This window comes from Haliotis rufescens, unplaced genomic scaffold, assembly GCF_023055435.1.
Source record: "Haliotis rufescens isolate VD_foot unplaced genomic scaffold, xgHalRufe1.0.p SCAF_11, whole genome shotgun sequence".
In the NCBI taxonomy this organism is placed as follows: Eukaryota; Metazoa; Mollusca; class Gastropoda; order Lepetellida; family Haliotidae; genus Haliotis; species Haliotis rufescens.
In genome coordinates, this window is record NW_025963791.1 from 8,282,908 (window position 1) to 8,299,786 (window position 16,879).

At 41.4% G+C, this 16,879-nt stretch overlaps 1 protein-coding gene across 4 annotated transcripts in view; it reads right to left on the reverse strand.

The window, feature by feature from the left end:
• Nucleotides 1-16,879, reverse strand: part of LOC124151774 — a 142,973-nt gene that overhangs the window by 77,508 nt on the left and 48,586 nt on the right. For 3 of the 4 annotated variants that reach the window (XM_048392184.1, XM_048392182.1, XM_048392183.1), the window contains exons 4-11: nt 13,491-13,618; nt 11,922-12,026; nt 10,991-11,221; nt 10,152-10,285; nt 8,687-8,885; nt 7,283-7,443; nt 6,481-6,679; nt 3,081-3,256 (exon numbers count right to left, since the gene is read on the reverse strand). In XM_048392184.1, the coding sequence (XP_048248141.1) occupies nt 3,081-3,256; nt 6,481-6,679; nt 7,283-7,443; nt 8,687-8,885; nt 10,152-10,285; nt 10,991-11,221; nt 11,922-12,026; nt 13,491-13,618 (1,333 nt within the window). Of the gene's footprint in view, nt 1-3,080; nt 3,257-6,480; nt 6,680-7,282; nt 7,444-8,686; nt 8,886-9,302; nt 9,321-10,151; nt 10,286-10,990; nt 11,222-11,921; nt 12,027-13,490; nt 13,619-16,879 lie in introns of those variants that run through there. The other variant, XM_048392185.1, reaches the window with a different exon arrangement.

Genomic DNA, 16,879 nt, shown 5'->3' on the forward strand with positions numbered 1-16,879 from the left:
TGGCATGTGACCCTGTCACTTCCTGACTAGTGTCATACACCTGCAAGCAAGAGATCAGTGTGAATATACTGTGTGTATGCTGGCATGTGACCCTGTCACTTCCTGACTAGTGTTATACACCTGCCAACAAGAGATCAGTGTGAATATACTGAGTGTATGCTGGCATGTGACCCTGTCACTTCCTGACTAGTGTTATACACCTGCCAACAAGAGATCAATGTGAATATATTGAGTGTATGCTGGCATGTGACCCTGTCACTTCCTGACTAGTGTTATACACCTGCCAACAAGAGATCAGTGTGAATATACTGTGTGTATGCTGGCATGTGATCCTGTCACTTCCTGACTAGTGTTATACACCTGCAAGCAAGAGATCAGTGTGAATATACTGAGTGTATGCTGGCATGTGATCCTGTCACTTCCTGACTAGTGTTATACACCTGCCAACAAGAGATCAGTGTGAATATACTGAGTGTATGCTGGCATGTGATCCTGTCACTTCCTGACTAGTGTTATACACCTGCCAACAAGAGATCAGTGTGAATATACTGAGTGTATGCTGGCATGTGAACCTGTCACTTCCTGACTAGTGTTATACACCTGCCAACAAGAGATCATTGTGAATATACTGTGTGTATGCTGGCATGTGACCCTGTCACTTCCTGACTAGTGTCATACACCTGCAAGCAAGAGATCAGTGTGAATATACTGTGTGTATGCTGGCATGTGACCCTGTCACTTCCTGACTAGTGTTATACACCTGCCAACAAGAGATCAGTGTGAATATACTGAGTGTATGCTGGCATGTGACCCTGTCACTTCCTGACTAGTGTTATACACCTGCCAACAAGAGATCAGTGTGAATATATTGAGTGTATGCTGGCATGTGACCCTGTCACTTCCTGACTAGTGTTATACACCTGCCAACAAGAGATCAGTGTGAATATACTGAGTGTATGCTGGCATGTGATCCTGTCACTTCCTGACTAGTGTTATACACCTGCCAACAAGAGATCAGTGTGAATATACTGAGTGTATGCTGGCATGTGAACCTGTCACTTCCTGACTAGTGTTATACACCTGCCAACAAGAGATCATTGTGAATATACTGTGTGTATGCTGGCATGTGACCCTGTCACTTCCTGACTAGTGTCATACACCTGCAAGCAAGAGATCAGTGTGAATATACTGTGTGTATGCTGGCATGTGACCCTGTCACTTCCTGACTAGTGTTATACACCTGCCAACAAGAGATCAGTGTGAATATACTGAGTGTATGCTGGCATGTGACCCTGTCACTTCCTGACTAGTGTTATACACCTGCCAACAAGAGATCAGTGTGAATATATTGAGTGTATGCTGGCATGTGACCCTGTCACTTCCTGACTAGTGTTATACACCTGCCAACAAGAGATCAGTGTGAATATACTGTGTGTATGCTGGCATGTGATCCTGTCACTTCCTGACTAGTGTTATACACCTGCAAGCAAGAGATCAGTGTGAATATACTGAGTGTATGCTGGCATGTGATCCTGTCACTTCCTGACTAGTGTTATACACCTGCCAACAAGAGATCAGTGTGAATATACTGAGTGTATGCTGGCATGTGATCCTGTCACTTCCTGACTAGTGTTATACACCTGCCAAAAAGAGATCAGTGTGAATATACTGAGTGTATGCTGGCATGTGATCCTGTCACTTCCTGACTAGTGTTATACACCTGCCAACAAGAGATCAGTGTGAATATACTGAGTGTATGCTGGCATGTGATCCTGTCACTTCCTGACTAGTGTTATACACCTGCCAACAAGAGATCAGTGTGAATATACTGAGTGTATGCTGGCATGTGATCCTGTCACTTCCTGACTAGTGTTATACACCTGCCAACATGAGATCAGTGTGAATATACTGAGTGTATGCTGGCATGTGACCCTGTCACTTCCTGACTAGTGTTATACACCTGCCAACAAGAGATCAGTGTGATATACTGAGTGTATGCTGGCATGTGAACCTGTCACTTCCTGACTAGTGTTATACACCTGCCAACATGAGATCAGTGTGATATACTGAGTGTATGCTGGCATGTGATCCTGTCACTTCCTGACTAGTGTTATACACCTGCAAGCAAGAGATCAGTGTGAATATACTGGTGTAAGGTCATTGTACCTTTAGTATGTTTGCTTTGTAATTTTGTTGTTTAATGCTGCTCTCAGCAATATCCGAGCTATATGAGAGCTGCTGGTAACTAATCATGTCAGGACCAGACTAACAAGTGATTGATGTTATGATATGTCTAATGCCTTTGGGGTTTGATGACATGCAATCAACCAAGACACGGATCTTGACACACTGATCCACGCTGTCGCCTCTTATGACAATTTGACAATGCTTGTTGTAATAGGTGACTAACAGGATTGGGTTGATGCATGTCATCGTATCCCAATTGTGTGGATCGATGCTCATGATGTGATTCACTGGACTATCAGACCGCCGTCATATAGCTGGAATATTGCTGAGTTTGGCGTTAAACAACAAACAACAACAATAACAACAACAACAACCTATTCTAACACCGAATTCTCACTGATGAATAACTGTTGTCAACAAAAATTTAAGTCTTCAGCACCATATTTTTCAATTAACATTAATGCTGCAATTTGCTGAGAGTTGTGTCCCTTGTAGGACCAGAACCCAATGGCATCTCATTTTGCTGTGCAGATATCCTTCCCTTAGTCACACAAGGATCTGCTGATGTGTAACTGTAATACTGGTGTGAGTTGTGTCCCTTTGCAGGACCAGAACCCACTGACCACAAGTTTTAGAATTCAACATTATTCAAGATTTTGCTGTGCAGAGTTGCATTCCGTAGTCACACCAGGATCCACTGATCATAGGTTAGAATCCTAGATTCACTCTGATTATGATCTTTGCTTTGTCAGCTCCATACCTATGCATGAATGTTTCACAAAGGTGATAGCTGATGTGCTATGTTATAACTGAGTTACTGTTAACAGCAGCATCAGAAGCAACTCGCTCACTCACTCAACATTGTTTGCAGTTACATGGTTTCCAATACTTACAAATACTTGATCAATACTGGTTTCAGTATCAAAGTTCGCTTGAAATATGAGCGACAGTTCTCTCCTCTGAGGATCTAAGAGGCGCCAAAAACAGTTGATGTCATTCGGGTAGTTACTGACGCCGTACCCAGGAGATTCAATCTTCGCATGTCCAGACCGGATTGTTACATCACAACCTGAAACAGTTGCGATAGATATATTTGTATACAAAAACTGACCAACAATGGTGATCAAATAGATAGTCCATGTGTCTAAGTGTTGTGCAGTGCAATATAAACTATGAACTAAAATGCCAATTTCCCTTTCTGTTGTAAGCGGGAAACTAAACGTGAATCTTTTGATATTGATGAGGTAATTCAGATAATAAATACAGGGAACTTAACGTGAATCTTTTGATATTGATGAGGTAATTCAGATAATAAATACAGGGAACTAAACATGAATCTTTTTATATTGATGAAGTAATTCAGTAATAAATACAGGGAACTAAACATGAATCTTTTGATATTGATGAAGTAATTCCGATAATAAATACAGGGAACTAAACGTGAATCTCTTGATGTTGATAAAGTAATTCCGATAATAAATACAGGGAACTAAATGTGAATCTCTTGATATTGATGAGGTAATTCAGATAATAAATACAGGGAACTTAACGTGAATCTCTTGATATTGATGAGGTAATTCAGATAATAAATACAGGGAACTAAACGTGAATCTCTTGATATTGATGAAGTAATTCAGATAATAAATACTGGGGACTAAACATGAATCTCTTGATATTGATGAGGTAATTCAGATAATAAATACAGGGAACTAAATGTGAATCTCTTGATATTGATGAAGTAATTCAGATAATAAATACGGGGAACTAAACATGAATCTTTTTATATTGATGAAGTAATTCAGATAATAAATACGGGGAATTAAACATGAATCTCGTTCCTAAAAAGATGAACAAAGGTAAAAGTAACAACATAAACTTAATATGATATTCAAAGTCTATTTAGACTATCAATAGTCTAGCTCTTTTGTAGCTTGCTATGGTACGCCCTATTGTGACGACCTATCTAAATGAATGTGTTCTACCCTACGTCCTTCAAATCTGTTGAACGTCGCGACGACATATCATGCCAATTTGCCTCGTTTTGCACATGCTCAGACAGCACATGCCATGTCATACTTTTGTTTTCTCTGCCAAGCAAGTTTCATTCCAGCTGTCTGTTCATGCTAATGTAGCAGGGCGTGGAGTCATTCCACAGATGACATCCTTACCTTGTCAGCTTGCTGACAGGGTTAACCTCTTTGGTCATGTGGACAAGGCGTCCGACCTTGAATCAGAAGGTCCGTGGTTCGAATCCCATCACGGGACTCAGAAATTTGATGGCTGCTACACTTAACATTTCTTCAGATCACTAAGTTTATTCATAAAAGCTATGAATGTGGTATGAATTATGAACAAAACACCAGGACATGAAACAATATGTCTAGCCATTGATTATTTACTCACATGTCATAATTGTCATATATTAATAGCTTTCTTTTTGTATTTAATATACCGTAGTCGACGTAATAAGTGCCTCGCTCTAATAAGCGCCCACAGCTATATTTGCTAATATTTGGCTAGTGAACAATCCCAATTTGCACCCCTTCCGATTGTTCAATGTACACAAGACTTATTTATTCGTGTATAATATGTGTGTTATATGCATCCTTAATTATAGAAATTAAATTCTGGAAAAATATATATGTCAAATATAAACATTTCAGGCTGTCAGCATAAAACCACGAAATTTACGATCTTTCAACTCTGTTATTTTTCACCAAAATAATATTCTAATAAGAGCTCTCTATTTCTAATTTTGAGAGTTCCCTGAGCGCTTATTACGTCGAATACGGTATTTACACTCTTCTTGGGTTTAGTCTAATGGATTTTCTCAGCCAATGAGTGGATATTTTTTAAACTAATCCTGCTTCAATGCTGTTCAGGTATCTTCTAATTAGCACATGTTTGTGTGCTGCCTCAAGGGAGTCACATGTTGCATAACCTCATGACACTGATACATGTCTAAGTTACAGAAAGCGAGATGTTGCACATCTGTGCATTATTCGCTGCAGGGGAGGTCATGTATACCTGATGCCTGCATTCAGTCAGTAAGAAACGATGTGACAAGTCATACATGTAAGCAAGCAGAAACAGCTACTTTGGGTAATTGTGCACACCGTTGTTATACTTGCGGTTTTCAAATTTCATGCATGTTTGTTTGTGTGCAATTCAACATTAATGAGGTCATGGCGATGTAGTCTGTGTGTATTACATAAATACTCAGCTTATCCAGATCTCTGAAAACACCACCAGATCTGACTCATTTTAAGGTTAAAGCTATTAAAGTGATTAACCCTAACAAAGATTATGCAGGAATGCTTCACTGCCTATGCTGTATGGGGTATAACAATAGCAAAATGACTTCTCATTGAAATACATTGTTTTTCTAGCTGCTTTTTTTATGTCATACAACTATAGGTCTATGATAAGGTTCTCTTTGGGCCACATAATGTGCAGGGGTGGTCGGGTAGCCTAGTGGTTAAAGTGTTCGCTCATCACGCCGAAGACCCGGGTTCGATTCCAGACATGGGTACAATGTGTGAAGCCCATTTCGGGTGTACCCCGCCGTGATATTGCTCTAATATTGCTAAAAGCAGCGTAAAACCACACTCACTCACTCACATAATGTGCACTGTAAAGTAATGAGGAAAAACTATAGAAAGTGTTATTCAAGTCATCTGATGTGTTCATTGAATGAGAATTAATGGTAGACTTTTCCTTTTGCAACACTTGCATGTTTGGACATATGACAATATGTTGAGGTGAGGGTAAAATGTGTCAAAAGGTTAAGTTTTTTCGTTAGCTTTTCAGGAAGAGTATTTTTCAATATTTAAAAGTTGAACATGTCTTTGGATTATAATCCCAAAGAGTACAAACATTTCGTAAGAACTTGAGTCATAAACCTGCTCAAAGTAAGATCTTCTTGCCATTGAATATGGCCATGTGCAATACTATTATCAATGCTCACTCAACCATCCACTGACTGATCTTAGCGCCATGGGCCGATCTTAGTGCCATGGGCCGATCTTAGTGCCATGGGCTGATCTTAGCGCCATGGGCTGATCTTAGCACCATGAGCTGATCTTAGTGCCATGGGCTGATCTTAAAGCCATGGCCCAATCTTAGTGCCATGGGCCGATCTTAACATCATGACTACCATAAGTGGAAGAAGTCTCACAGACTGTTTCAGTACATTTGCTGCACCATTTATTTATTCATTCACATTGCTGTAACATATAGTTGATTCACTCACTCACTCATCACTCAGTCAGTCACTCATTCAATACCACATACCGCTGCTGTAGGTGGCGTTGAAGCCTCGGAGGACGTAGGCAAAATCGGTCTTCATCCTCACAAACAGACTCCGGCCACTGGACATGATGATCTTTGGCAGATTGTCACCGGTGAATCTCTCGAACAGTCCATCATCTTCATTGGACCCATCTCGGACCTCCACCCAATCATATGGACTCTCCAACTCAAAATCTTCAAACTGAGGACAGAATACACGCTCGTCACAAGTGAACATTTACACAGTTCAACAGACATCACAATACCATCATCTGCTTAGGATAAAGGTGCTTGACGCCTTGCAACTAACTATGAAGAGTTGCATCCCTTGGTCATGCCAGGATCTGATGGTTTTAGGTCTAAATTACAGAATCGGGATGCTTGATCCATCACCTTCTTACCATGGTAGACTATACATGCCTTGACAAACCAGAGATATCAGTCAGTTTGCTCATTACTTGACCTGTCAAGGCAAATCAGATGTGTCTCATTTATGGCGTTACTAAAGCATTTTTGTTATCCCAAAGTCGAACATCCATTGCTATCAAAATACAAATTCACTGCTTTTATTCTTCTTTTATTCTTTTCTAAATAGTCCCACACATTATTGCTTGTTAACATAAATTTTCCGGTACTCTAATCCACTTAGTTCAATGACGATATTATTCTTTTGGTGTTGGGAATGAAACTGTTACCAGTTGTGTGGAAAACCGGATAATTTGAACTTTTCAGGTCACTTCGAGTTTGATGGTGACAAACTGTATTTGAAGGTGAGATTGTGTTGTTATTTTGGAATGTGAACTACCTGCAGGGTGACAATATCTCCTGAGTTCTCTGCCGTGATTGTCCAGTCGCACACAATACTCTCGGGGTAATCGTTGGGGTATTGTGGTGAGGAGAACCACGCCTCCGGGCGTCTCGCACTCAGCTGCCCGCCACAGGAGTCTTGGGTCCCACTGAATGTTACTGGCGACAGAGTAAGACAAATCTTCAACACAGTGTGATATAATGAGAGAATATAAAAACACAACTATTCAAGCCATCATACTTTAGTTCCTAGTTACACTTTTACAGTCACAAAATATAGTTCCTGCTAGCTCTTAACTAAAACCTTGCTTGGGCACGCAGATCCCAAGGGTGGAGCTGCACTCAGCAATAGCCCAGCTATATGGCAGTGGCCTGTAAATAATCAAGTCTGGACCAGAAAACCCAGTGATTGACATTATGAACATCGATCTACGTACCTTGGATTCGATGACATGCATCAACCAAGTCAGCGAGTCTGACCACCCAATCCTGTTAGTCGCCTCTATCAACAAGCATAGTCGCCTTTCATGGCAAGCATGGGTTGCTGAAGACATATACTACACGGAACTTCATGGTACAGCAGCTAATCAGTACCAGACATAATTCCTGTTAGGTCTTAACTAAAACCTTGCTCAGGCACAGGCAGATCCCGAGGATGGGATCATCAATATTCCAGCTATTTGACAGTGGTCTGTAAATAATCAAGTCTAGACCAGATCCAGTGATCGATTATTCCGAGTCCCGTGATGGGATTCGAACCACGGACCTTCTTATCGGAGGTCCACATGACCAAAGAGGTTAACCCCGTCAGCAAGCTGATAAGGTAAGGATGTCATCTGTCGGATGGCTCCACGTCCTGCTTCATACTCCCTCGTCAACAGAAGGCACGTCACAGGCCGCATAGGTAATAGGGTACTGAGGCTTATTTTGCTCAAATTTAATATGAACATGCTGAGCCCCATGTTGGGCATCAATGTAGCGGCCATAAAATTTCTGAGTCCCGTGATGGGATTCGAACCATGGACCTTCTTATTGGAGGTCGGATGCCTTGTCCACATGACCAAAGAGGTTAACCCCGTCAGCAAGCTGACAAGGTAAGGATGTCATCTGTCGGATGACTCCACGCCCTGCTACATAAGCAACAATCCACACCAATTGGGTATGATGACACATAATCAACCAAGTCATTGAGCATGACCACCCCGATCCAATATGTCGCCTTAACCACCAGCATCGGTAACTAGGGAGCACTCCAAACTGTGTCACGGTCATTAAAATACCCAGCTAGATTACTGTAAAGAATCACTGACACATTGACACCTTGCATAACGCAGAATCAATATATACAAGTAGTGTCCCAAAGGTGGTAGTATTATTCTATAATGTCATTGACAATATTCACCTGCATTCCATGTTGCGTTAAAGCCATACTTTTCTTTGGAATGATCTGATTTGAATTTGACAAGAAGAAAGTTTCCTGAAGCGAGGGGCACGACTGGTCTCTTGTTTCCGGTAAATTTCCCCAGCTGGCGTGACGTGTCATCGGCACCGTCATACACCATGGCACTGTCATACTTGGATTCCACATCGAAGTTGACAAACTGGAAGAAATCAAGACAGTCACATTCAAGTGTTGACAACAATTTGAACATATCATAGGAACTTAAATATAAGTGTCGGAAACAAAAAACAATAGAGGTTTCCGAAAACAAGAAAATATAAGACCACTACTGTTTTCTGTTTTCAATCTGCAATCCTTATTTGAAGTTCACTTTCAGTAATCCAGTACATCCAGAGAACAGTATCCATCCACGTATTTCGAGGTAAGCGATTACACATCAGATTGGTAAATACATTCTAAATATAGTTTAAATGAATAGTCAATAGAAGAAGCAAAAATTCTACATTTCACACTGGCACTTTTCTAATTGGTTGACAATGATCAAATGAGGGTATAACCAACCACAACTGTATACTGCTGTGGCTATCCACCCACACAGCCTGGACAAGCTACTGACCTCTAACTGGACCTTGGTACCCACTGCGGCATCTATCCTCCACACACATACTCACACACAGCCTGGACAAGCCACTGACCTCTAACTGGACCTTGGTACCCACTGATGTGGCTATCCTCCACACACACACTGACACACAGCCTGGACATGCCACTGACCTCTAACTGGACCTTGGTACCCACTGATGTGGCTATCCTTCACACACACACTCACACACAGCCTGGACATCCCACTGACCTCTAACTGGACCTTGGTTCTCACTGCTGTGGCTATCTTCCACACACATACTCACACGTAGCCTGGACAAGCCACTGACATCTAACTGGACCTTGGTACCCACTGATGTGGCTATCTTCCACACACACACTCACACACAGCCTGGACAAGCCACTGACCTCTAACTGGACCTTGGTTCTCACTGCTGTGGCTATCTTCCACACACATACTCACACGTAGCCTGGACAAGCCACTGACATCTAACTGGACCTTGGTACCCACTGATGTGGCTATCTTCCACACACACACTCACACACAGCCTGGACAAGCCACTGACCTCTAACTGGACCTTGGTACCCACTGATGTGGCTATCTTCCACACACACACACTCACACACAGCCTGGACAAGACACTGACCTCTAACTGGACCTTGGTACCCACTGATGTGGCTATCCTCCACACACAGCCTGGACAAGCTACTGACCTCTAACTGGACCTTGGTACCCACTGCTGTGGCTATCCTCCACACACAGCCTGGACAAGCTACTGACCTCTAACTGGACCTTGGTACCCACTGATGTGGCTATCCTCCACACACACATACTCACACGCAGCCTGGACAAGCCACTGACCTCTAACTGGACCTTGGTACCCACTGGTGTGGCTATCCTCCACACACAGTTTGTATGTTTTGGGTATTTCTTTGGGAAGTTGGTTGTATGGAATGTTCCACTTGCTCCGGACAGCTCTCCCCCACACTGGCGACCTACAGACATTACAACATTACATCTGTGCATACCACAACAGAGCACATATTTCACGGCAGCAATGTGCAAGTGCATGTTGTCATAGGCGGCGAGGAGGGGGCAGAAGGAATTGGGAGGGTCATAAAAACTATTACACATATTTGGGGAGGGTCATAATAAAATTTACAATAGAATATAAACTGATTTTGCATTTTGTCTTTTCAGGAGGGTCATGAATAAAATGAACATGGTCATCTCGCGACACAGTATTGTATTGTGATACGAGGCCCACGATACAATACATTAATTTATGAGCCCTGTATCGAGATACAAACAATATATATTTCATGGCAAGTTATATTGGTGTAAAAACATGTGAATAATAACGGAAACTGTTCAACCACCACTTTATACAGATTCTCTAGTATCTCATGGACATAAATGACATAACATTCACAGTGGCCTCTAACAATATATTTCTGCCCTAAAATATCCCATTTTTGATCTCTAAAATTTAATAACAAATGTTTCAGCATTGTGATTCACCTGAAAGAGAAAGAAATATCAACTTGTGAAATATAAGTATAAGTATATATAAGTACTGTATCGGGATACGAATCATATTGCACCCATAGTATCGGGATACTATGGTATTGCGGCCCCCAGCGTATCAATACACGTCTAGTAATGAATGACCGGTCCCTAATGATGAACTGAACACTCACCATGGTCGCAGTCCCACTCATCTGACCCATCCTGGCAGTCCTGCTGTCCATCACACCTGCAGTATTTACAGTAGCACTTCTTGCCATCGGCACACCGCTGGCTGTGCTTGTTACATGCTCTCACTTCACACACAAACGGCTTCTTCTTCTCACAACCTCGCAGACTCCAGCGGAACTCTCCATACTTGGAGGACAGGAGGTCAACGTCCGTGCACTTGTCAGGGCTGGATCCTGGAACATTGGCAGTACCAGTGTGTCAGTACAAAGATAATGTTTCAACACCAGAAAGGGTATCAATACCAGAAAGGGTGTCAATACCAGAAAGCAAAAACTCTGCCAGCAGTGCCCTCTGTTGAGCAATAACAAAATAATGCCAGCTGTCCCTTTGTATGGTGTGTCAAAGAGGGTCTATGTGCCATTTGGAGCAAATATCATTCCCTGTCTTGGCCTGGGCTTTTGTTGGGAGACAAAGTGGAATTTTTGTTTCTCTGTCAGTGCATACAATTATTATCTCTGGAAAAAGGAGCCAAACACCTTTGTGTAAAACAGTAGACTTTTTTAAGTATAAAAACTGAGGCAATGTTTTTGGTGTAAAATTTGTGGTTTGGTGCAACCAGATTATCAAATGGTTGGTCTCTTGACATGCAAACTACACACAGGAATACATTTAGTAAATAAGCCATTTTGAAGCTTAATTAGAGCACATTTACCTGGGACATCATTTGTCCATTTCAATCAACATTAAAATACCCAGCCCCATGATGAAACCCAGGGAGTCTAATCAAGTTATCAGCCCATCTTCTTTGAGGGGCCTCGTTTTTCATATTCAATTGCTAATTACACAAGAAATTCAGGATGATACGAAAGGATGGCAGATTAAGATATTTCTGTGGACACTAGCATACCTTACATTCACACTTGTTGAACGTACCATGTTTGTATGGAAGTGGATTTCCCTCAGACCAGAAGCCTTGTTGTTCAGCAGTCGTCTCGCCATCTGACCAAGCGTAGCTGCCATTTGATGCCCGCTGGAACCCTGGGTAATACAATCTTAAAGGGTCATGATAATTCACAAAGGGTTATTCTACCATGACATTTAAGAATCCTGCATTCTGATTGGTCTTCAAGAAGTATTGAATATATTGACCATGATCTTCCTGAGACTGCATTACCTCAAAAGAAAATATTAATTCAGAAGAACTGCTTTCTCAAACCTTCCCGTTTGACAATTTCAAATACTGATCTTACTTGTTCAACATTGCTAAGTAATGTATTTCTACATTTTTTGCAGCTTTTCTGACTTCGATTTGATTCGATACCAGTGTTTTCAGTTTAGATGCTTCAAACTTCTTACTTCTTCACTCAATCACTGTGACAAACCATGAAATCACTTTTATAATAACTGAAGGGCTTCAGCGAAAGTGCAATGTTAAATATATGACATTATTAGAGTTAACTTTGACACATGTCACCAGAATGTGCAATGTTATATATATGACATTATTAGAGTTAACTGTGACACGTCGCCAGAATGTGCAATGTTATATATATGACATTATTAGAGTTAACTGTGACACATGTCGCCAGGCTGAAGATATCAAGCTGTCACTATCGTCAATGAGGGACTCCTGGTTTCATGGCTGGGAAACCCAAAAGTATTTTTGAGAGCCCCACGACTCCCAAATAGATAGGCCAGGTCCCTGTCATATGTCATAGGTATGCTCAAGACACCAAGAATGAGCTTCACACATGGGACCAATGTGAAATACAAACCAGAGTGTTTCCCAGGTCAAGCAACCGCTTTACCTGCTAGGCTACCTGCAAGCCCCTGATAGTTAGCTATATAACTTTAACTTATTGAGACAACAAGGTGGAGAAGAAAAAATCTACAGAGCTTGTTAGCATGAGAGGAATATGTGGCATATACCGTATTTTCTAAAGTATAGTGCACTTTTTTTTCCAAAAAAACACAGCTGTGTGGAAGGGGGTGCGCATTATACACGAATTAATGAGTTTTGATGTTTTTGAATATATTATTCCTGATAAAAAAATAGTTTCAGATACAATATTTGCTGATGCTTGCGTTAAAATCCTGTAAAGTTATATCATTGGGTGTGTCTTGACCGAATCACTGGTAGATTCCAAGAAAATGTGTGTACAGCTGATTGCTGTGTCCAGCTTAGTTTACGAGAAAATACACAGGTAATCTTAATCCCTGGATATAAAACAAGCCTAGCAGAACAAAAAATACAATTTAAACGGTAAATCAACATGTCTGGTGATTTTTTATCTCAAATTTCGAATTTGTACTGACGAAGTTTCTCATCACCCATTTGTTTGCCAGACTTCGCTAAAGGGGTAGATCTCTACGGTGTATTTTTTTTTCTGCTCTTGGTATTTGAATTATTTTTTTCTCCAAAATATTGAATCCGCTAGAGGGGGGTGCGCATTGTACATGAGTGCGCACTAAACTCAAGAAATTACGGTATGTCTTTGTTACCTATCCATGTGTACTGAGCGGCAGCCGCGCTTATCTTCACTGAGTCGCCTTTGAGGAGATCCTTGATTATTTTGGCGATCCCTTTGTTCTTATTGAAGCCTTTAATCTTCACAAGAGTTCCTCCGTAACTGGAAACAGAATATATGAAATGGCAAATTCAAATTTGACTGATCAAGATAAATATAGATCCTGGTTGTACCTCTGCTATTTGTATGAACACATGTTAAATAAAGTAGACAGAGATAAAAAAAAATAATCATACCAGAATGACATTTTTCTTTTTGTATGGACAAGTCTGCTCGAGTCGTGTGAGAATAAACAACGAGCTGAGAAGTGAGATGAGATGAGATGAAATTGTGTTTAACGTTAAATTTAAGATTATTGCAGTTATATAGCGACATGCATGTACGAATGTAGAATAATGTGGGTTTTCTGATCACATGAGGAGACATACCAGGTCAATGTATTGCTGGAACGATGTCACATAATACCATATGTTACATGAATAATGGATGTCATCATCGACAAGTATTTGAGACAATGTGTTCATACAATGTCACACAGCTATGGGTCAAGACAATGTATTCATATGATGTCACACAGCTATGGGTCAAGACAATGTGTTCATATGATGTCACACAGCTATGGGTCAAGACAATGTGTTCATACGATGTCACACAGCTATGGGTCAAGACAATGTGTTCATACGATGTCACACAGCTATGGGTCAAGACAATGTGTTCATACCATGTCACACAGCTATGGGTCGCCTCACATAAAATCAAAGCAATGGAACCATTGGCATGAACTAGCCAATCAGCATTAAGAAAAAAACTATAATGCTGAGTGAGAATTACTGAAAATGATTGCACTGAGATCTTTATCCTTAGGGGGAATATTTGTGTTTCATGCAGTTTTGAGCAATAATTCAGTCATGGCGGAAGGAAAACCGAAAGTGATGCAGGTCTTAGACACTTGCCACTGTGGTGAAACCCACGAGCATGGGTATGGTGTTGATAAACCTATGTGCATAATAAGGGTGGAGTTTAGATTCAAATCCACAATCACAGCGAAATTGGATCACCTTGATAACTGAACCTTCAATAGCCCTATCAATAGCAAAGCAGAGTAAAGATTATTAAATACCATTTTTGTTTTAAGACGTGTATATAGAAAAATATGAAAAACAACTTCATATTCATCCACCTTCACACCATTCCGTTCTCTTAGGTTAATAATTCAACATGTTCAAAAGAAAATAAACTTTCAGCCACTGAATACTCTATAACACTATGAAATCTGAAAACATATAAAGAATGTGTTCTCATTCACTACATTGCCAACCATGTCTGTGTCACGATGCCAGGATGTCCTTGTACTGACTAAGAGGTCATAGAGGTTACTGTTGTCATTCTCATTAACAGGAGCCTCGATTAAGTGTACCTACGGTAATGTGCTTTCAGAGATGCTGTGGCATTGAGAAAACTGGGGACACCATTGCAGTCTTGTGGGAAGTCGGAAACTGTTTCTAACACCAGGCTACAGGTCACTAAGATATTTGAAATATTGCTTTGCAGGCACATATAAGTGTGATGATAAAAATTTGAATTACCTCTTACAGGATGTCATCATACGACCAGACTCAAATTACTGTTGCGGCCTAGATCTTACACACAGGTACAGTCACCTTGTAGACTAGAGGCAAATTACTGTCACCCTAGCCACAGGATGTCACCTTGTAGACTAGAGGCAAATTACTGTCACCCTAGCCACAGGATGTCACCTTGTAGACTAGAGGCAAATTACTGTCACCCTAGCCACAGGATGTCACCTTGTAGACTAGAGGCAAATTACTGTCAACCTAGCGACAGGATGTCACCTTGTAGACTAGAGGCAAATTACTGTCAACCTAGCGACAGGATGTCACCTTGTAGACTAGAGGCAAATTACTGTCACCCTAGCCACAGGATGTCACCTTGTAGACTAGAGGCAAATTACTGTCAACCTAGCGACAGGATGTCACCTTGTAGACTAGAGGCAAATTACTGTCATCCTAGCCACAGGATGTCACCTTGTTGACTAGAGGCAAATTACTGTCAACCTAGCCACAGGATGTCACCTTGTTGACTAGAGGCAAATTACTGTCAACCTAGCCACAGGATGTCACCTTGTAGACTAGAGGCAAATTACTGTCAACCTAGCGACAGGATGTCACCTTGTAGACTAGAGGCAAATTACTGTCACCCTAGCCACAGGATGTCACCTTGTAGACTAGAGGCAAATTACTGTCATCCTAGCCACAGGATGTCACCTTGTAGACTAGAGGCAAATAACTGTCACCCTAGCCACAGGATGTCACCTTGTAGACTAGAAGCAAATTACTGTCACACTAGCAACAGGATGTCACCTTGTTGACTAGAGGCAAATTACTGTCAACCTAGCCAGAGGATGTCACCTTGTAGACTAGAGGCAAATTACTGTCACCCTAGCCACAGGATGTCACCTTGTAGACTAGAGGCAAATTACTGTCAACCTAGCGACAGGGTGTCACCTTGTAGACTAGAGGCAAATTACTGTCAACCTAGCCACAGGGTGTCACCTTGTAGACTAGAGACAAATTACTGTCAACCTAGCGACAGGGTGTCACCTTGTAGACTAGAAGCAAATTACTGTCATCCTAGCCACAGGATGTCACCTTGTAGACTAGAGGCAAATTACTGTCATCCTAGCCACAGGGTGTCACCTTGTAGACTAGAGGCAAATTACTGTCAACCTAGCGACAGGGTGTCACCTTGTAGACTAGAGGCAAATTACTGTCATCCTAGCCACAGGATGTCACTTTGTAGACTAGAGGCAAATTACTGTCATCCTAGCCACAGGGTGTCACCTTGTAGACTAGAGGCAAATTACTGTCATCCTAGCCACAGGATGTCACCTTGTAGACTAGAGGCAAATTACTGTCACCCTAGCCACAGGTTGTCACCTTGAAGACTAGAGGCAAATTACTGTCAACCTAGCCACAGGATGTCACCTTGTAGACTAGAGGCAAATTACTGTCATCCTAGCCACAGGATGTCATCTTGTAGACTAGAGGCAAATTACTGTCACCCTAGCCACATGATGTCACCTTGTAGACTAGAAGCAAATTACTGTCAACCTAGCCACATGATGTCACCTTGTAGACTAGAGGCAAATTACTGTCACCCTAGCCACATGATGTCACCTTGTAGACTAGAGGCAAATTACTGTCAACCTAGCGACAGGGTGTCACCTTGTAGACTAGAGGCAAATTACTGTCAACCTAGCGACAGGGTGTCACCTTGTTGACTAGAGGCAAATTACTGTCAACCTAGCGACAGGGTGTCACCTTGTAGACTAGTGGCAAATTA